Source organism: Pavona decussata, unplaced genomic scaffold, assembly GCF_977016875.1.
Source record: "Pavona decussata unplaced genomic scaffold, jaPavDecu1.1 SCAFFOLD_527, whole genome shotgun sequence".
NCBI lineage: Eukaryota > Metazoa > Cnidaria > Anthozoa > Scleractinia > Agariciidae > Pavona > Pavona decussata.
Genome location: NW_028145832.1, coordinates 62784 through 84011, shown reverse-complemented (window position 1 = coordinate 84011; position 21228 = coordinate 62784). Strand labels below are relative to the sequence as shown.

The following is a 21228-nucleotide window of genomic DNA, read 5'->3' as shown; positions in this document are numbered from 1 at the left end:
ACAATAACCATGACTTCCAATCTATAATTCCTAACAAGAGCTCATACAGTACTTTACCCGTTAATCAGAACGTGTTGTTTTGCCAGATGGTGTGTCGTATTAATGTACGGAGTTCCACTGCAAACTCAGACTGATTTGGTTGAAAAACGAGAAGAAACATTTCGTAGCGTTTTCGCTGTTTGACTGACAATAAGATAAAAAATTAACTCAAATTAAAAAAAAAAGATAAAAAAAAAAAAAATGGTCAAAGCTAGCATTTCTTAGAAGGTGACAATTAACCAATAAATTTAACCGTATCAACATCCTTTTTTCTCCTTCTCCTCCTTTTTTTTTTTTCAAAGCCCCATCCGCCATCCGCCCGTCCGTATCCTCGTTTTACAGAATCCCCTCGGTTCCAGACTACTTGAGAGGAACTGAAAGTTTGGACTGCTGAGCTGAATGTTTGAATCGCCGAAGTGAATGTTTGAATCGAGCCACTGCACAACTACATTGTGAGACTATGTTTGAATTTATAATCTGGATTTCATATCTCAAAATTAAAGTGCAGAATGTTTCAACAGCAGGATTTCAGCATTTTCTATCGAAATTGAACGCGGAATTTATGGTGTAGTGTTTGAGTTTCAGGATTTCATTGAAGAAATGCACGTTTGGATTGAATGATCAAATGTTTGAATTGAAAAATGGCATGTTTGAATTGACGAAATGCATGCTTGAACTGAATGATAGGCCAGGCAATACAAGGAATGCATGTTTAACTTGAAGAATGGCATTTCTGGATTGAAGAAAAGGGTGCTTGGATTGAAGAATCGAATGTTTAAAACAAACAATTCCATATTTGGATTGAATGATGGAATGTTTGAATCGACCCATTCCATATTTGCATTGAAGGATTGAATGTTTGTATTGAAGGATCGAAAGTTTGAACCGAACAATTGCACATTTGAATTGAAGGATGGAATGTTTGAATTGCAGGATCAAATGTTTGAATTGAAGGATTGAATGTTTGAATTGAAGGATCGAATGTTTGAATTGATACTTTGAATTTTGACACTAAAAACGCGCCATAGACAAAAACTTCTATGATTGCTTTGCAAGTTGTGAGAACATTTAAAAGAATGTATGAGAAGTTCCTCATCCCTCGCCTCCCCTCCCCCCCCCCCTTGTCCCCCCTCCGCTGCGTGAGGCAGTGTCGTAAAGCAGTGCCACGCGACAAGTAAGCCTGTGTCGTTTCCACTTTCCCATTGATGTCGCACCCAGATCTCCCACGGCAAGGCGCAATTCCCAAACCGACTGAGATCTGGGTACGAGATTACTTTTCCACCTGACCTTGGGTGTTTTCCATTTGTTAGAACTGGCCGGCCAGACCAGTCAGTTCGTGAACGGAGTGCACCGATTTTAAGAATAAGTTTTATCCTATCATTCTCGGAGTGATTATTTTCAGGATTTTGCAGCACCATCCCTTCAAAATGACGCATTCGATTTACAGACTGGGCGGTCTGGCCGGAACTTGACGAAAACTGGCCGCATTCGACCTAATAAACTCGATTGACAAAAAGGTGTCTCGTGTAAACGATACGACCTCATGGAATTATGGGAATAAGCTCACAAGTTCAACGCTTCCCAGAAAGCTGTTAGGGCAGAATCCCCGTGACAACACTTCAACAGACGACTGTTGACTTTATAAATCTTCCACTCTTGCTAGATATTAAGCCCAAGAAATCAAAAATTCTAACGAATTAAAAGCGTAAATGAGACGAAAACTCTAGCACCCAGAGTTGACCTTCATAAACAATTTTAATTGGCATAATATTTACTTTGGTACTACAAAATGTGAGACAGAGAAAAATTAAACTACAAGACAATCAGTTCTATAAAACTTGAAATGTATATTTAAATTTTCTAAGACTTGGGGTAAGAAGCTTATGTAGAACTAAATTCAAGGAAACGGAATTATGTACTTCTTAGATTATAATAGTGTACAAAAGCAACTGAGTTACTGACTCTAGCCGGTAAGCATTGTATCGTTCAAGAATCCTTGAAATTCTCTTATGGACAAATTACGACATCTAACAGGCTGGGTCTGGGTCTCCGGAACTTTTCGCTCTGAGGAAGGGCTAAGGCTCGAAACATCAGCTCTTGAATTTCTGTAGGGTGGTCAAATTACCTTGGCAACACAGTGCCGCACCATAGTTTCCTTAGAAACTAACCCTTTATCTCCAGGAGTGTCCTTGGAGAGGGCAATAGCGTCCAAGCATTTGGCTTGAACCCTCTGAATACACGGCTCAAGATATTGTTGGACACCATTCCAGATCATGATTGGCGCTGCATACTCTACACAAATCGACGGTAGTTTTCTATGGCCTATACTCTTATAACCATAAAATGTATACTATAAAGAACTGAAAAATTGTAAGCACTTGTGAAATGTTCGTGGCTAGTCAGATGCGCCATGTCGTCTCGGCCAAGGGACTCTTCAGAGACCTTCGCAATTTATAGGCAAACTCGTTGAGCATCACGCCCAAAGTTTGGACATTTTATGGTTTATAAACATATAGCCCATCAAAGTCTAAGCCCAGTGTCATTTTCCCAGCGTAAGAGCCATTGAAGTGACTTCGTGGAAGACGCAAGGATCAAAGGGTTTCGTGTCGTTAATAGTATATGTACTAAATTTAATCCTAATTTAGCGTTAATCAGGTTTGCAAAACTGTCCTCAACATGCCAATAGCACATTCATCACTAATTGACTACTAATTTTCTGACTATTCTTTTTCAAATGAGTTGGTTATAAAATGATACTAAAAAGCAAACATTTGTCCCAAATGTTTTTGTTTTGTTGTTGTTTTGACAAACTAACCTACAGTCTCTTATTTTACTGATTTTGAAGGTTTAAGTACTGTTCGGTTTTACGGCCATATAGATGCAAACGATCTATTGAAATTTTATGAGGTATTCAGGGTAGCATTGAGGATCGCTAAATACGACAAAGATACTTGGGTTTCCTGTATTATCAACCACAGATTCATATAAAATCTCCGGTCTGGAAGGGTCTTTCGGTGGAGGAGCTTTCATAGAAGTGTTGCCCGTACAATATTGACCAACCAGGACCCGGGCAATGTACATGTAGCGAGGTCCACCTTCACCCCCTGCGTAGTTTACTGAGTAAGAGGCATCTCTGGCGAAGTACACACCGCGTCCATAAACAACTCCTGCAGAAAAATAATAAAATAACAATAACTATTATTATTATTTGAAACATAAGCACGCGAATATTAAAGTTAATAGCCGAAGTTTCGGCGTCAACGTGACACCATTCTCAAGGCAAAGTGGATAAATTAATGCGAAGAATTGAAAACTTCGACTATTAACTTTAATTTTCGCGTGCTTATATTTCAAGAAATCATTACTGATCAAAAATTATTATTATTATTATTATTATTATTATTATCATTATCATTATTATTATTATTATTATTACTATTATTATTATTATTATTATTATTATTATTATCATTATTATTATTATTGTTATAGAATATGACCACTCAGTCCTTATAGAGCAGTTTTCAATTGGGTGTCGAAAGCAATAGCCCGTTTGCTTTGGTTTTGCAACTCGCGCCATCTTTCTCAACCAATGAGATGTAAAACCAAAACCAATCCCGCCCTTGACGCCTGTTACATGTATTTGCTTTGAATTCAGATTGGTTCACAGCGCTGTTTGCGTCTGTTGTGATTGGCCAGAGTAATAACTTTGGTTATGGTTTTACAACACTCGATTGAAAACGGCTTTATCCGTTTTGCCAAAGAAAATTACACCACTTTAACATACACAACGCCTATATGAGCGCTGAAACCACAAACTGCCAAGATTGCAACACAAAACCGCTTACATCGGGTCATTGATTAATCAACAATGCTTACATCCAAGTCCATCACCTATGATTTTGGTGTCAACACATGTTTAAACTGGTTCCTGTGTAAACATAACCGTCGAACGTGTGTCGCAAGCCCACTTTCCACAGATGTGGAAACTTCCATTTTCAAAAGAAACGTAGGCGACCATGTGTCTAAAAACGTCTCTTTCAGTAATCTACCAGCCCAAATAGGGTAGGGTATGGTAGGGAAGAGTAGGGTTAGAAATATGGTAAATTTTAACCCTGTTATATGAAATAGAAAGGACGAAATGTTCAACTAGACACAAGCATGGGACAGTATGAATATTTCATCTTTAACACAGCAAATGATTACTTCACTGATTACCCTGATAGACGTTCGATGTTGAAGCGTGCGACATTATGTGTAACCGTTGACACGAAAATGTCAAATTAAAGAATGACGGAGAACACAGTGTATCTGGGCCTTAACTGTGGCGATTGCAGCTACATGTAAACGCCATCAACTTATGTTCATTTTAAACATTATGGATGATCTAAAAAACGTCAAATTCTTGCTGAAGTGATTGTTGGTATACATTCTGGCTACCTTCTCACCCCTAATCCCAGGGAAATGTAAACCTTTATAGCTCTTTATCACCTACCGTGTACCCCACAAAAGCTTCTGTTAAAACCCTGTGTGTTTATCGCCGATAAATTTTTAGCGTCGGTTCCATGAAAAAGTTGTCGCTCATTGTTTCCCCCATTATCTTTATCCATTTTCTGCTTGCACACCATATAACTCTGCCAAAGATAAGGATTTTGTACCCGTTGGATGCTCTGAATATTCACCCCAGCGGCTGTTGCGTGAACCATGCGCACACAGTTTTGGTACTCAGAGGAATCTGGAACGAGTGTCACTGTGTGTACTGTTATCCCAGGGCCTGGCATTGGAGCCCAGTGCTTTGGAAGAGGAATTCCTTAAAGACAAAAAGGTTTGTTGTTGAGGCCTGTGCAAATGAAAAAGAAATTGGTACGGTTTTTGTGCGTTAATGTTGTTCCCTTAGTTGCTGTTTTGAATGAGAACTTTCTCAGGAAAAAGTATAATTACGTGTTCTGCTATACGGAAGTAAATTTTGCCCCGACAGAATATTTCAGACATTTCCAGGTGGGCGCAGAAGGGAAAACATTTTGAGGAACAACGTTTCTGCACACTAGCGACCACTAGCTTAACACTGGCTGTACGTACACTGTTTCCTCGTTTGTATCGTAACAGACAAACCGAATCATTGAGTGTTAGAGGAAGGCTTTTATTAGCTGGTTAGGAATGATTTGTATCAATGTTCACCATTTCAGAATGACCTTTGATCACTTTTCTTTTTCTGTATCATCGTTATCATCATCATCATCTTCGCTTTCTATATAGGCATGGTATCGCAAATAGTAGATACTTTCAATGAAAATAAATTATAGCAGAAAAAACGAGAAGTCATTGCTATTCACTGTTCCTTTACCTTCCACAGCTCCCTTCACTTTTCTGGAAAGTGTTATACGCTCATTGTTCCGCTGTCCAAGACCAGTTTTAGCTTTTAAATCGATGATAAACTCATCTGCTCTCAAAGATACTTGTACAGTGGTTTGTTCTTTGCTGTACGCCATTTCTATCTTTGCATTTGTTTTCGAGATGAATGGTATCTTGGTGCCGTGTATTTCATAACTCCATTCTATGTTCTTGGAAACCATTAACGCTTGTTGCTCTTCCTGTACCTTCTTAGTTCTTTCGTTAATCTCGTGCCAGATCTCTCCGACCATATCAGTCACATCACTCGGGTCACCCCACACCACAATGTGACCCCCACTGGTCTCGATTTCAAGTTTGATGTCAAGATCTTCGGATTTCTTTCTTAACATTTCAATCTGGTCATGGGATAGTTGACTTACGGTATCGTTTTCCACCTTTTGAGTCGTACAGGCTTCAGAGAAACCTTTTTTCAGGGAGTCCGCCGCTTGTGTGACGCTTGTCTTGTCGTTGCCTATCACAGAAATTTTCACCGAGGGGTCTTTCGTCACACTCGACATACTTTTGTGTTCTGTTGGTTGCCTAGCAACTGTATCTGCTGGCGATGAATGGCTACCCAGGTCATCAACATCTTTCGCAGCTGTTTGCCTTTGCTGCGCTTGCAAAAAATCCTGCATCATTGGAGCCTGAAATACGACAACGCGCACTTTACGAACGCTTTTGCAATTTCCACGGAAGTTGTTTAGAGCTTGAAACGTGATTTGGGCCGAGTCCGCCGCCGAAAGACCAAAGCCACCAGTGCCTACGCTGGGAATTGAAACGGATCGAAGGTTGTGTGTATCCGCCAGGCGAAGACCAGCTTCCAGGCATGTCTGAAGGTGCTGTTTGTCTGAAGAACCTGAAATTATCCGATAAGCTTCAAAACCATGCAATCAATCAAACTATATAAAAGACCATATAGATTGATTTCATTGATTTACGTAACTTTGGTCAATTAAAAGCACATGGAAATTCTGGGCGAAACATAATTATAACGTATGGAGTTGAGGCGTTTCTCAGTTGTTTCAATAGTCTCGTCTGTTCATTTATCGTAAAAGAAACTTGAAGCAATACAATGTACCAATGTAAAATTTATTAAATTAGGAGTAAGTTTGAGTCAAGACGTTTTACACCGAAAGGACATGAAAAGTAGGACTTATAATAAAGGCTTCTTCCAGTTTTTGTGCGGAATATGTAAAACCGGAAAATTTATCATATTTATTTTACCAACTAAAACAACAGACCGGTTCTACGCGTAAAATGTTAAGGAGAGTGTCCTGATTGCACTAAATGTTCCCTTTGCGAGTTGAAGTGATTTAGAAGAACCAATTGAAAAAATCCTGGAATAAAAAGCACAAAATATGCATTTTGTTTTTCCTAAGGGGAATCGAGCTCACGAACTTTCCACAGGTGACCTTCCTGTCAGGGACCTTAGCGTTTTTCTTTGCGCATACTCATAACATGATGAACTTCTATTTCATTTACTGGTCTTTAAACGTACCATGACTCTCTTTCTTTACAAACCTGGAATAATATGAATGATGTATGGCACCGGTAAGTTTCCACCACTTGTCATCACAGCAGTCCCTGCAGTTTGTTTGCCCAGTTGACTGAGTTCTTGTTGGACCTGTGGACCGCACACTGTTAAGATGGCTTTGCTTAATGCACCAGCATTGCTCATGTTCACATCGCTGTTGATGATGTTCATAATGGCGTCGGTCGTCTCTTGAGTCAAATCTCCGCTTAGGACGTCAATACTGAGATCTGTTTCGTTTGCTGGTGTTTGATTAGTTTGGCCCAATCCGCACCGAGCTTGCCTTAATAGATTGTGTTTTGATTTTAAATTTCCCATCTCTTTCCTAAGGGCAGTGATTAGGGCGTAATCTTGTTGGAGCACCACAAATCGAATATCTTTTACGCTGGATGAAGGATGTGTGACACAAAACTCGAGAGACTCTTCAAGCATGATTCTAAAGGCTGCGTCTGGCGGGAAGTTCAGCTTTCCAGTACCTATGGCAGGAAATGCTATCGACGTCCCTCCAAGGTTTTTTGCCTCCCGAAGACACTGCTGGATGATTCTTTGCAAAACCTTGAAGTAAAATGATGTGGCTTAGTAGAGCTTTTTTTCTTTCAGAGAGTGAAATAAATGGTGATAAATTTACAACTACACCGTTATATTTGGATCCAGTACTAGTGTCATTCTACGTTTAACATCTACATCTACAATCAATTAAGTTTCCCGCTTTCTCTTTGAGAGGACATCGCCTGCTCCATCCAAACTTTTCCCTAGGTGTCAGCCTACCGTCATTCCCTCCCCCGCCACCGGATAGAGAAGAAAGGAGAGGCTCTAATTGCAGGTTGCTCATTGTGAACTGTCTATTGGCCTAGAAGGCTGGCTGATGCTGACAAGTGACGGATTTGCTTCCTAGGATATTTTATGGTTTCATATGATCCAGGTTGGATCAAGAACAGCGTACACCACAAACATGAAATAATCCCGTTTAATAATTTTTCTCTCTAGCACACAAACCCAAACAATGTAAATTGAACAAAGAGGAAACTGGGCTGTAACTCCACTTGGCTCATGCTAGGGAAACCAGCATCCCTCGTGGTCTTGCCTGAATTAAACCTTCACTTTTAGTTCCTTTGTTAGTTAATACTCACCTTCTCTCCTTTTCCCTCATGCCAGTTACAACAGTTGGTGTGGAGCACGTGACTGCAGGCCAAGCCAAACCCAGGAGTTACTGTAACCTCACCAGTTTCTGGAGTTACTAAGCACTGTTTCATTAATGGTCCACCCGCATTGATAATCGCTTGAGAGCATGCTCCTTGAGGACAGACAAGTATCTCAGCCTGAAATTCAAAAAGGAAGACTTCTTCAACAATTCCATTTCTTACAATTCGACAAGGAAGACTAGACAACTAAAATTATTTCCGGAATGTTGATTGTGTTGGGTAAAACCAATAAAGAGCGAGATGAACAAACCACAAGCTGGAATGAATCTTGGGCCGGCTTCTGGCTGTGTATTGTGGTTTGACCTTGCATTTGATTTGTCTTAGAAGAATAAAGACCCCAGTAATAATTTTCAGAGTTTACGCCGGGTTTTGTAAGTCGTACCGCAGTAACCGTGGTTAGAAGCGACACAATGAATTCAATCCTTCGTAAGGCTGAATTCATATGCACAGCAGTTCTAAACAATTGAATTCCGTTTGGAGTCGCTTTGTTCACGGCTAGTGCACCTCGTTGACTGCGCGTTCAGGCAACGTAACATCCGTCTTTTTCGGCATCTTTTCAGGTAAGAAAAGAAGAAATCAAGAAATAAGACAAAAAACGATGGAAATGAGGTAATACCATTTCGGTTTTAGCAGAACACCTTCCTGAACCCAAATGAGGAGGAATAATTGGCCTTGTGAGTAGCTAGTCTTATTGAGCTATAAAACTACGACTCAACAAACAAAAAAGCCAACACATTTCGCTTTCAATTGAGTGAGGTGAAAACTACTTCACTGAATTGAATCACAACCAGATTAACGAAGATGTAATTACCTTTTCCATCTCGATGTGCCCAGCTTTCCAAGAAATTTTCTGGCCATTAGGCATAACCAAGGCAGAGGAACCATTGTCTTCTTTGTCACCTTTATCATCCGCGCTTTTTTTGTTCTCATCAACACCGCGTGCTGCACAATATCCCATAGCCGCTTCTGTTTCTTGAGTGACCATGTCACCTTGCTTCTTATCAAAGCTTGTCTGGACATGGATCACGCATGCGTGATCCTGTTCAACAGATTTTACCAGACGATCTCCTCTTCCGCTTGCAAAGAATTTCCGTAGACCCAACTGTTCTACGTCAAACTTCTCAGAGGCATTCTCAACTAAGAGATCGTTAAGCTTCTTTTTTGCACATTCAAGTCCTTCTTTCTTGCCAGAAATGACCAAATCGTCCCTTTGGTTCTGAATCTTCACTTCAAAGTCTGTGAGTTGAGCTTCAATTAAATGCAAGTCGTCTTGACGAATCTCAGAGAGATACCTTCTGGTAAGTTTAGAAAGACAAACAAATCGCTCTTCGCAAATGCAGTTCTTTTCTAAGTAAGCATTCAGCGCCTTCATCGCTTCTATTACGTCCTCGCAAAACCCAGCTACAAAGGTATCGCTCCAGTTGTTCCCATACACACGGACGACATCCCCAGTGTTAAACTTCTTGCAGAGTTGGTGCCAACCCATTGTTTTTAGCAGGTGCTGACTTTTCTCATCCACGCGAACTTTCTCTTCCAATGTCAACTTCCTTACAAGACTCGCTGCCTTTTCTGCATGCTTTGCTGACGTACCCACCATCCTAGCGTCGTTATCAATCACTAGCACAGCCTCAACAGCGTTCTTTTCCAACTCACATTTCACTCTCTGAAGGCCTTGATCTGAGCCTAGCACTTCCAAGGTGCTCTTTGATAAACTCAAATTCTTTTCAACCATCTCCGCGTTAAGTTTCTCGAACTTCGCGATCGCTTCAGCGAACTGTGGTTGCGGCCCTTCAAAATAGATTTCCTCGGCTTCAGTATTCAACTTTATCTCCAGTTCCTTGTTATTTCCTTGAAGGTTCTCTGCAAACTTTATCTTCTTCAACAAAACTAAGCGTTCAACGGGAACCTTCTTCGTCGTCTTTGGGTAGCATTTTCTGGTTTCTTCATGATATATCTCCTCTAATTTTTCTTTTAATTGATCTTCATATTTTCTACCATCTGAGCTGAGAGAAACAATTTTTGCAACGAAAGAATCATCGATAGTTTTTACCAGCGGTGGATCAATCCCAAAGCTTGCGCGAATGCTGGATACCTGAGTCTTCACGGCTTCCCAGAAATCTTTGTTCACCTCAACATTACGCTTTGTAAATTTGCTAAGGTAGTTTTGGACTTCTTCAATGCACTCCGACTGCCAAGAATCGCTTTCGTCTTGTCCACGATACATTATAACGGCAGTTTTACTGTTCGACTTCCACTTAATTTCACTCTTCTTCAACGCTAACGTCTTCTTCATTTGACCATAATGTGAGGTACTGGTGACGTATTCCATTACATCCGGGTCCACAACCAGGTGCAGCTGCTGTACTCTAGGTCCAGGCCGCTGGCGTACTGGAGGTTTATTGCTGTTGTTTGCACCTGATCCCAAATCCGAACCGTCCTTCTCGCTGACGTCTAGAAACTCATGGAAGTTTCTGTGTGAACGCGGTGCCTTGTTTAATTGCTGTTTCTGTCGCTGTCTGGATAAGGCGCTTTCCATATCTGTGAATGAATAAACACACGATCTAAATTCATTACTCTTCGCTAGAGATTCTACTAAATAACGTTTTACGTTAATTGGAGTACCCAAAAGAGCAATTGTGAGACTAAGATTAGCAACATTCCAACATCCTCCAAGGAAGCAGAAACATCGAATGAAAAGAGCAACAATTGTGCTGAACATAACATATTAGTCATTTTATATTTTCATTTCTTTTAAAGTCAAGCCAATTGCCATTGACAACGTCATCATCCTTTAAGGCTTGGGGTATGGGTCCTTTACTCAGTTGTACTTCTTTGACTTGCCTCAACTGAAATATGCATTAAAGGCACGCAATGGTACGTCAGAGAAAATCTAGCTGAAAGCAAGAAACTCTGCCAGGAAAATTTAGAAAGGGCCAACTACGCCTAGCTAACTCGCACAAATTTGAGGGCAATTTTCGGTCAGTGGGACGCCTAGGCTCCAAAGACCCACGCCCCAACTTTACCAAGAATATTTTTCACAAATACACGGTGTAAAATCCCTCTTTCACAAAATTCAGAAAAAAAGTAGTTTTAAAAGTTATTTTCTAACCTCTTGGATCTCGAAACATTCCCAAATTTGACAAGCTTTGAGCTCGTCTCATTCCTCCTTGACTATGCCCTCTGTTACCAGCTCTGCCAGGCCTCTCCTGATTTCCTTGGTTACGTCTGTTGAGATGATCTTCTCCAGAATGGCCAACGTGAAGATCGTCATACGATCTGTGTGTCTCACTAATATTTGCCATATGCGATAAGTATACCGGACCTCCACCTCTTCCACGAGAACCTCTTCTACCCCTTCTTCTTTGGTTACTGGGTTGGCCTGTTGCTCTTCGTCCATGAGCAACCTGAGGTGTACCAGCTTCCTGATCTCTTTCCCTGCAAAATCCAAATTTGTCTTCTCTCTGGACGGGCTGGAAGGTTCCTCGTCCTCTGTAGCCTTGATTGCTGTAGCCCCAGTCTTGATGAACATTTTCCTTGTATTCTCCTTGGGCACAAGCAAATCCACCTCTGGGCCCCCCTCTCGGTCTCCTTCTGGGTACCCGTCTGAATCCCCCTCTGGCTACCTCTTCAGGTCCTTCAAGAGAACAGAGCTTGGCTCTTGGTAAATTTCCTGGACCAGTCAAATTTCCACGTCCTCGTTGAGGCTGAAGCCTCGCATCGACAGATTGACAACCAAAACGTAAGCCCCCTTGAGAGACGTTGCCCCTGTATTCTTGTTTATCTCTTTGACCCTGGCCAAAACCGCCTCTGTATTCCCCCCTGGGTCCGCCCCTAGGGCCACCTCTTGGTCGTCCTCTTAGCCCTCCTCTGAAGCCTTCTCCCGTTCTTGAATCATGATGGCGATAGATTTGGTTTCCATCCCATTGCTCTTCATTCTTGTTGAAACACTGTCTTGTCCAATTGGGGTGTTCCTTAAATTCTCTTTGTTCCTCTAGCGTTACACAATTTCTACTGTTTAGATTTCTCTCTGTTCTTCTTCTTCCTTGAAACCGTTGCTGCTCAATTCTTCTCTGGCCCTCTTCTTCAGGACGGTTTCCTATGTTGAAACACGCAGTGGGTGCTCTAAAATCCCCTCCGCTTCCTGGAAATTGCCTGACTTCTTCTTCGTCTTCCGTCGTGGAGGAAACAGAGGCTGCGGCATCTGCAAAGCCGTTGTCGTCGCTGCTTTCCACGTTGTTTGCGTCATCTCCTGCGTCGACGAAATCGAAATACTCATCTTCTTCAAGATCTTCGTCCTCTTCTCCTTCTTCCTCTTCAAATCCATCGTCATCTTCTGTAAAGTAAAACAGATATTTACGCTTTCTAATAAATTATCAAAGAAAAATGTGTTCCCTGCTTTACTTCTTACTTCGAATTTTTGATTGCTTTGTTCTCCATAAATAAAGACTTTTTATTTATTTATTTATTTATTTATTTATTTATTTATTTATTTATTCATTTATTTATAAAGCCTGCGAAGATGGCGATAACCTATCAGCTCTTATTATTTTTCAACCTTGCTAGTGCGAAATCAAAGCCAAAATCGTGTTTTGGCTCACTTAAGTTTGGCTCTTGGTACCACCACGCTAACAACCAGTTGCATTTTTTCCGCGTCTGGTACGAGTTTCATATTCTGCCTTTGGTGCTCAGTGCATGTTTGTTTCAAGTCACATGTTTCTGGATTCAAGATTTATTGTCGTATGACCTCGTTTGATTAGGACCTGCAGGCGCTACCTGATGATTTGTGTCACTTTAATGGCACTCGTTTCAGCAAGCTGGTTGGCGGAAATTGTTTCTTTCTTTCTATCTGTATTATTACGATCCTTTTTTTTTTTTACCAATATACCCTGCGAATTTTGTTTGGTCACCTTCCGACTTAGATCAGTCTCGCCATTGATTTCTTTGGTAATGCCGATCGCACCAAGCAGCCACTAAGTGTACGTTACAATCTTAATTGTAACGTGCTAGGAGGCCAGGGTGCATTCATACCTCCCAAACCGTAAACTGCGAGTTCTCTCTTTTGTCTTGTGGTTTGTGTACCGCAGGTTGGATTCAGTGGGTGGTGAGGAATAATTTCTATACATATCGCTTGCGTTTAGGAACAATACTCGCGCTATATATCATCCCGGGCTGATGTGGCTAGATGGATGGATGGATGGATGGATGGATGGATGGATGGATGGATGGATGGATGGATGGATGGATGGATGGATGGATGGATGGATGGATGGATATGCAGCTGCTTCCCGAAAGCAAGGAGGGATCTGATATGAAAATCATATGATTACGGTTGGCGAACTTTTATAGGTCTTTGAACAAAACAATGGTGTTTTAAAATGTGTAATTCCTGAGCAATTAGATTTAATGTAGACTTACCATAATAATCACGTTCCATTGCTTACAACCTGTCGTATCACTTCGAACAACTGCTTTTATTCGTAAACGAAGAAATCGAAAATGATCTAAAATGACGGAATAATAATTCATACTATTAAGAGTCATTGTCTGAGAAAACCAGGCAGAGGTGAAAGATGGGGGTCGGCCGATTTCCTTCAAACTTTCACCATTTAATGTCTGTCCGAAATGATAATGAATGATGCTATTTAGCAATTCTCCTGCTGTTGCATTTCGTAGTTTGACCACCCCCCCTGGTTTTGACTCTCACTGACACTGATGTCACGCAAAATATATGCAGAATTTGAAGCTCAATAAAATATATTTCGCGTCATTTCTGGGGACTCATATCGATTGCTTGTATTGTTTACCGTCTAAAAAACGTTGTTAACGGAAAATATCCCGACTTAACATAAAACTTAATTTTTTATAGAATTTTGAAATTTCCTTGCGATCGCGAAAATGTTTTGGGCCAAATGTGAGGCAATTTCGAAACGGTTTTTCTCAGAGGTGCGGCGTTTCTTTCCGAAAATTTCAAGATATATTTTAAGCCAAACATCTGTTCTTCCAAAATCAGCAAACTCTAACTTGAGCCATTAAAATGCGTTTGCATGAGCCACGCTCGAAGTCAAAGATGATTCGGTATTTTTGCTAATAAAGTTCCACAGCGGGTTTTTCTTTATTTCATCTTCTTCTTCTTTTTTTTGTTTTTGGATAAGCTCGATGCAGCTATCCTAACTCTCCGAGGTAGAACTTCCCTGGAAGATTTAGTTGAGTGACGCTTTGGGCAGGATAACATCAAATCGTTGTTAGCTCACAGTTGATTTGATAAAGCGTTACATGTCACGGTAATTGGCAATTTTGTCAAACGTCATCATAAACAGAACACATTTCTCGCTTATTTGCATTTAAACTTGGTAACAGCAAGCTTTTCCTTGATACTAGATTAAGTCTTGGAGTCAGTCTGTTGTCGATAATTGTTAACCAAAATAAAAACAGCAACAAATACCTGTGAAACTTGCCACGGCAAGAGAAGCTTGATGACCGAACCTCCGGTATGTTCGTTACATAACAGACAATTGAAAGAACAACTAATCTTTCTTCTGTAATGCGTTGGGTTCCGCCATGGATCTGAAGTGCTCTTTCTGGTCTGTTTATTCGCCTTGTGGCGCTGAAGGTGTTGGTTTGAGGATTTGTCTCTTGCTATCCTGTACACGAGATATTGAATCGCATCTCGTCAGTCTTGGTTTGGGAAGAAAGCGTGGCGCGACCGGTTCAAAGATCTCCGAAGCCGATTTGATTCTCAACAGAGCAGGTAAATTTGATGTCCATGAAGATGAGAAGAGAGGAATGACTGCTTGCCCCAGACATCGCAAGAACCTTACAACAGACTGGACCAGCCGAAAACGGACTATGTGTTGCCATCCAAGTCATATCTAAAGGGACGATGTCACAAGGCATTTTGAGCTGCATAACGCTGTTGTTCCAGTTGTTCCCATCGGTTCAGGTTCGTTTTATGTTAACTGACTGACTGCATACTAGAGTCATTTAAAAAATATAAATAACATAGCATTTACGGCCGTGGGAACTGAACGCGAAGTTTAGCACATTTGTTCCGCGGAGTCGTAATGCCGCCTCAAATTAGTCGTATCACAGGGCAACCAATCTTAACCTTCCGTGCTAGCTTTTGTATTTTGATATAGTTTAAAAACAGCTTTTAGTTGGAATTTGGAATAAAGGCGGGAAACATCCTACCTCATTAAAGTGTTTCTCAAATTATATTCAATATTTCATATCCATCAGAAGAAAGCTCATGCCAATCCTGCTGTCATTTTTTTTTTTAAAGGAATGTATTTTTGGTATAAAACAAAACTAGTTTCTTCTGATGAATATGAAATATTGAATATATATTTGAGAAACACTTTAATGAGGTAGAATGTTTTCCGCCTTTATTCCAAATTCCAACTAAAAGCTGTTTTTAAACTATATCCAAAAATAATAGCTAGCATGGGAGGTTAAGATTGGTTTCCCTGTGATACGACTAATTTGAGGCGGCATTACGACTCCGCGGAACAAATGTAAACAAAACAAATGTGCCAAATTTCGCGTTCGGTTCCCATGGCCGTAAGTACTATGTTGTTTATATTTTTTAAATGAGTCTTGTATGCAGTCTGTCAGTTAACATAAAACGAACCTGAACCGATGGGAACAACAGCGTTATGCAGCTCAAAAATACCTTGTGGCATCTTGGCATTTACTCGTCGGGTTGGTTTGTGTATTACCCCGGCTTTCGTTGTCCCTTTAATATGACTTAGGTGGCAACACATAGTCCGTTTTTGGCTGGTCCAGTCTGTTGTAAGGTTCCTGCGATGTCTGGGGCAAACAGCCATTCCTCTCTTCTCGTCTCCAGGGACATCAAATTTACCTGCTCTGTTGAGAATCAAATCGGCTTCGGAGATCATTGAACCCATCGCGCCACGCTTGCTTCCCAAACCAGGACTGACGAAATGAGATTCAATATCTCGTGTACAGGATAGCAAGACGAATCCACAGACCAGAAAGAGCACTTCAGATCCATGGCGGAACCCAAAGCATTACAGAAGAAAGATTAGTTGTTCTTTCAATTGTCTTTTATGTAACGAACATACCGGAGGTTCGGTCATCAAGCTTCTCTTGCCGTGGCAAGTTTCACAGGTATTTGTTGCTGTTTTTATTTTAGTTAACAATTATCGACAACAGACTGACTCCAAGACTTCATCTAGTATCAGGGAAAAGCTTGCTGTTGCCAAGTTTAAAATGGAAATGTTAAAAGAAGCGGGAAATGTGTTCTGTTTATGATCACGTTTCACAAAATTGCTTTATCAAATCAAGTGTGAGCTAACACCAATTTGATGTTATTCCTGCCCAAAGCGACACTCAACTAAATCTTCCAGGGACGTTCTACCTCGGAGAGTTAAGATAGTTTCATCGAGCTTATCCAAAAACCCAAAATAAAAAACAAAAAAAGAAGAAGAAGATGAAATAAAGAAAAACCCGCTGTGGAACTTTATTAGCAAAAATACCGAATCATCTTTGACTTCGAGCGTGGCTCATGCAAACGCATTTTAATGGCTCAAGTTAGAGTTTGCTGATTTTGGGAGAACAGATGTTTGGCTTAAATTATATCTTGAAATTTTCGGAAAGGAACGCCGCACCTCTGAGAAAAACCGTTTCGAAATTGCCTCACATTTGGCCCAAGACATTTTTGCGATCGCAAGGAAATTTCAAAATTCTATAAAAAATTAAGTTTTATGTTAAGTCGGGATATTTTCCGTTAACAACGTTTTTTAGACGGTAAACAATACAAGCAATCGATATGAGTCCCCAGAAATGACGCGAAATATATTTTATTGAGCTTCAAATTCTGCATATATTTTGCGTGACATCGGGGTCAGTGAGAGTCAAAACCAGGGGGGGTGGTCAAACTACGAAACGCAACGGCAGGAGAATTGCTAAATAGCATCATTCATTATCATTTCGGACAGACATTAAATGGTGAAAGTTTGAAGGAAATCGGCCGACCCCCATCTTTCACCTCTGCCTGGTTTTCTCAGACAATGACTCTTATGTCATAAATGCAATAGACGATTGCTATTTCTGATTAACATGATGTTTACTTGTGCTTTAATGTCTTCGACAAGCAATTTTTCACAGAGATTGAGGTAACACTGTAATTATTAAATTAAGCAAATATAACCACTTACGACATGGACATTTAATTCTATTTATATCGGCATAAAACCTATTTCCCCCAGTATTCCGTTATTATAATTACCACGGTGTAACCCGTCGGTTTAAACGAACACCATCACGGTGATTTTGATATTGTTTTGGTCAAAACTGCACAAATATTTGACAAAGTAACCTCGTTCAAACATAAAATTGCTCTCACAGCGACAAGAAGAAACAGCATGTGATTTCTCTAAGGAAGAACAAACCATGAATCTTTACAATACACGTGCACAGTAGAAGAACTTGAAACCATGGGAATTATTTTAAGTTCCAATTCATTCAGTGCATCCCAGCCATAAGTAGTCAGGGATAATTAAAGCTCGTTTTTTTACCAATTAGGACCATTATTTCAACGTTTTTGTTAGTAGAAATATGTCTTTGGACTGTTCGAAGTGACACTAAAAATTAATGACAGTACCCCTTTTAAGTCTATGCGTTTTGACACTGACGTTATGATTACATTGTGGGGGTGGAGGCGAGATATTTGGCTTCTTTTTCCCAAATAGCAGCTCTAAATACTGCCGGCATAAATCTGATCGATGCGAATTTTTCACTTCTCGACGCCAAAAGGCCATGGAAGCTCATGTATTGGCTACATATTTTGTGGGCGTGGAAGCCGGATATTTTGTTTCACTCCACCGTGAGGCCGTGAAAGCGAAACGTTTCGCCTCCTCTTACGAGTATAGTTGGTGTTTTCTATATCGTGGGCTTGGAAATGAGACGATTCGCTTGTTATCGCCTTAAAGCTTTGGAAGCGAAGCGTCTCGCTTCCGTGCGCATATTATTGGAATTCGGCCAATCGCTTCAAAAAACACATTACTACTGAAGTATGTTCGGATGGGAATTCTTTCGCATATTATGATTGACAGATTACGAAATTCGTCACCGCTAGAAAAATCCTTCATTCTAATGGAAAGAGCACCTAAAATTGAAAACCAAAATGAAATAAATATCACACCTTGCCTAGAGGGGAAGACAAGGCTCAGTGACTTCCGAAGCTTTTGCAGACAGTTTGCATGGCGGGACTCTAGTCAACACCATACACGTTACCCTATACCTTGAGACTATAAATCTAGTACTGAATCCACTGGGCTTAATCATGACCTCTAGGCAAGATATAATACTCAAATGCTCATGTTTTGCAATTTTTTTCCCCGTATCGGTGATCATGCTTTCCGAGAATTTGGACTAAATTAACGCGAAGTCCACATGTTTGTAGATAGATAAATATAGATAGATGACCTTTAATTCCGCATGTTTCGTGGAAACAAATATGAAATTTAAGAGGTCCATTTCATTAACTGAGTTGTCTTGGTTGTCCCAGATGAATCTTTCCTAGTATTACACGAGGCGAGCCAGGTGAGGCTAGCTGGCTGTGGCTTAATGTAGACCTTACATCGTGCACCAAATAATAGGTTTAATCACTAGAATGCCTCTGGCGTTTCACTTTCGTTAATCGACTTTTTATTTTAATTCCATGCGTCATATTTCAGTTTTAAGCGCCAGCTGCTTAAGGTTTGCTACATGGTTTACAGAAAGACCAACTAAATTTTGCTCTAAAGAGAAGTCCGTCGTGAGAAATTGCTTGGCCGCGGTAAGTCTTAGTGATCAGTGAACAAATCTCAGCAAAATTATCTGCAATCCCGGCATCACGATACCGTGCGACACCGATCGGAGACTCTCTATGTAACTGGAGCGTTGCTTTTGTGTGTTCAACAGATTTCCTGCAAAGGAAGCTAGCCAGCTAAACGGGATCATCGGCCTCTAAGTGCATGCATCTGTTTCAGAAAAGCTGCACGCTTATATGCCTCAGCTAACAATTTATCAGACGAATAAGAGGTACTAGACAGACTAACATAAATTTTCTAAAGTTTCAGAAACTACAAATCAGGATATTAAAGTTTAACAACAGTATTCTTGCTAACGGAATAAGTGAAGATGTGCACTACAAAACCCTCTGAACCGCACTGAAAGATTGAGAGAACTCACCTACGATTGATTAGCTGCAATCGGTGAACTAAGTTCAAAAGACACTCTCTCAAAGAAAGAACCAAACCAATCTAAGCTTTCACCTACCTGAATTTGGAAGCTTTCACTTCAGATTCCTAGAACCGTGAACAACCACTTCCGACTTGAAATCACGCAAACAATAACGCAAGCAAAGCGGCACTCGTTCACACGGCTCGTATATTAGAAGTATGCTCATTAATACGCAAATTTAATATCGAAAATCATTAGCAGATCTTTATTAAAACAAGTCTCTCACGGTGGGGTGTGATGACGAAAGCTTCTCGAAGCGCGCTTTTTTCCTTTGGCTCGTGCTATTCGTCATTTAGAAGATTTTTGGGTATTCATTTTATTTAGTGGCGAAGAGAGATTGGATACGAGTGAACCAAGGTACGTGGGGCGTTATGGAAAAGTGACAACGAAAAATACCGTTTTGCTGAGGCAGTATCTGTAAGGAATCCATTGTAGTCGAGAAAGCGTGAGACACATCCAAAGCTTCGGCAAAAGTTAACATAAAATCTGTGAAAACGTTAGGTTTAATCTTTGAAAGGTTATTTTTTCCTTTTCGTGGGTTGGAGATTGAAAACCTAGAAGAGCAAGCCCTAATGGTTGAGGGCTGCAAAAGTAATGTAGCTATAATTACCCAGTTGTGAGTTTGTGAAAAAAACGCCTTTAGCGTCAGGACAGGAAGGAGTATTCAGTCACTGAGTGCACTATAAGGGGTGGCTTCCCCAAGAGGGTAAATTTCTGGTGGTGGGGGGGGGGGGGGGGGGATATGGCTCCAAACCCTGACTCTATTTCAGACCAAAATATGCATTTTCCTGTACCCCCTTAATAGACCCCTACCTTCCTAAGTTAATATATATCCTAATTATTGTTTATGAACACTAGTACGTATATGTTGTTCTTCCAACAAAAGGCCTTCTGTGAAGAAACAATACTAAGATACATCTTAACTTAAGAGGGTTTCGTGAAACTCACCCCAGGATTCTAAATTCAGTTCATACTCATTTTCAGTCGTGGTCCCTAGAATCCAAACCTGTTTCTGTTCCATACCAGTTTTGAGACTTCTAGACCAAAATGGTTAAAACCTATACCCTATTTTAAACCAAAACGGCTCAAAAACCATTTCCTTTGGCGCTGCAAATACAGTGGAACCTCTTTTTAGCAAAGCGCCAAGGGACTAAGGAAATTGGTTTGTTTTATCGAGGTTCAGTTCCATACATTTTAATAGGATACCGTTTTAAAAGAATACCGTTTGTTGCACCGTGGACTTTGTGATATAGAGGTTCGCTTAATGGCTTATATAGGGGGCCGATTGTTCCTCACCGGAGAGGCCTCCATGATAGGTGTGTCTCTCATAACCGTAAATGGGTAACAAAATTTAAAATTTAAGTATTTCTTAAGAGTTACAAAAATAAACAGTCATGTGAAACTGAAAGGATACCTATTAACTTTATTCAATAGAAATAGTGCAGAAATTCTGAAAGAAATTAAAACGAAAGATAACACAGAAAAAGAAATAAAGCTTTAACTACAAGGTATCAGAAATGAGTGCATGTTTCTGTTTTATTTTCGTGAAAGGGGCACCAGGGAGTCTCGGCTAATAGAGTGTGATTGCTGCTGGTGGTGTTTCAACATCCAAAGAAACAAGCGTACGAGGAGACCCTACATCCTACAGAAACGCTAGCTCCTCCCAAAAGTGGCGCCTTTTCCTCTCCTAGTATGACGCATTTGAAACGTGCACGAAATTTTTAAAAATGTTTGGCCAATTAACTTAACTGACTTTGAGCCGAAAGGGTAGCCGAATTTGTTATCAAATTGAAGCAACCGGAAAGGGTTCGGAAACTGAGA

The 21228-nt window shown here is 40.5% G+C and overlaps 2 protein-coding genes across 2 annotated transcripts; both read right to left on the bottom strand.

The window, feature by feature from the left end:
* Positions 1 to 21228, bottom strand: part of LOC146449976 (protein mono-ADP-ribosyltransferase PARP14-like) — a 112063-nt gene that overhangs the window by 33629 nt on the left and 57206 nt on the right.
* On the bottom strand, positions 1776 to 19547 carry LOC146449979 (uncharacterized). 2 transcript variants are annotated; one of them, XM_085100925.1, is made up of 9 exons: positions 19444 to 19547; positions 13579 to 13664; positions 11273 to 12496; positions 8975 to 10701; positions 8092 to 8280; positions 6952 to 7516; positions 5384 to 6286; positions 4535 to 4849; positions 1776 to 3206 (listed from the first exon to the last, which is right to left on the bottom strand). In XM_085100925.1, exons 2-9 carry the CDS (start codon positions 13595 to 13597, stop codon positions 2929 to 2931), a joined length of 5220 nt encoding a protein of 1739 aa, XP_084957051.1. In that variant the 5' UTR covers positions 13598 to 13664; positions 19444 to 19547; the 3' UTR covers positions 1776 to 2928. The 2 variants fall into 2 exon arrangements, with proteins under 2 accessions (XP_084957051.1, XP_084957050.1); XM_085100924.1 differs by having other exon boundaries at positions 19357 to 19476.

Excerpts from the sequence above, each read along its gene's own strand:
- LOC146449979 (XM_085100925.1), bottom strand. Across the intron at positions 10,702-11,272 it reads AATGTTTCGAGATCCAAGAG|ATATGGAAAGCGCCTTATCC; the intron begins GTTAGAAAATAA and ends ATTCATTCACAG. Across the intron at positions 8,281-8,974 it reads GGCACATCGAGATGGAAAAG|GCTGAGATACTTGTCTGTCC; the intron begins GTAATTACATCT and ends TTTGAATTTCAG.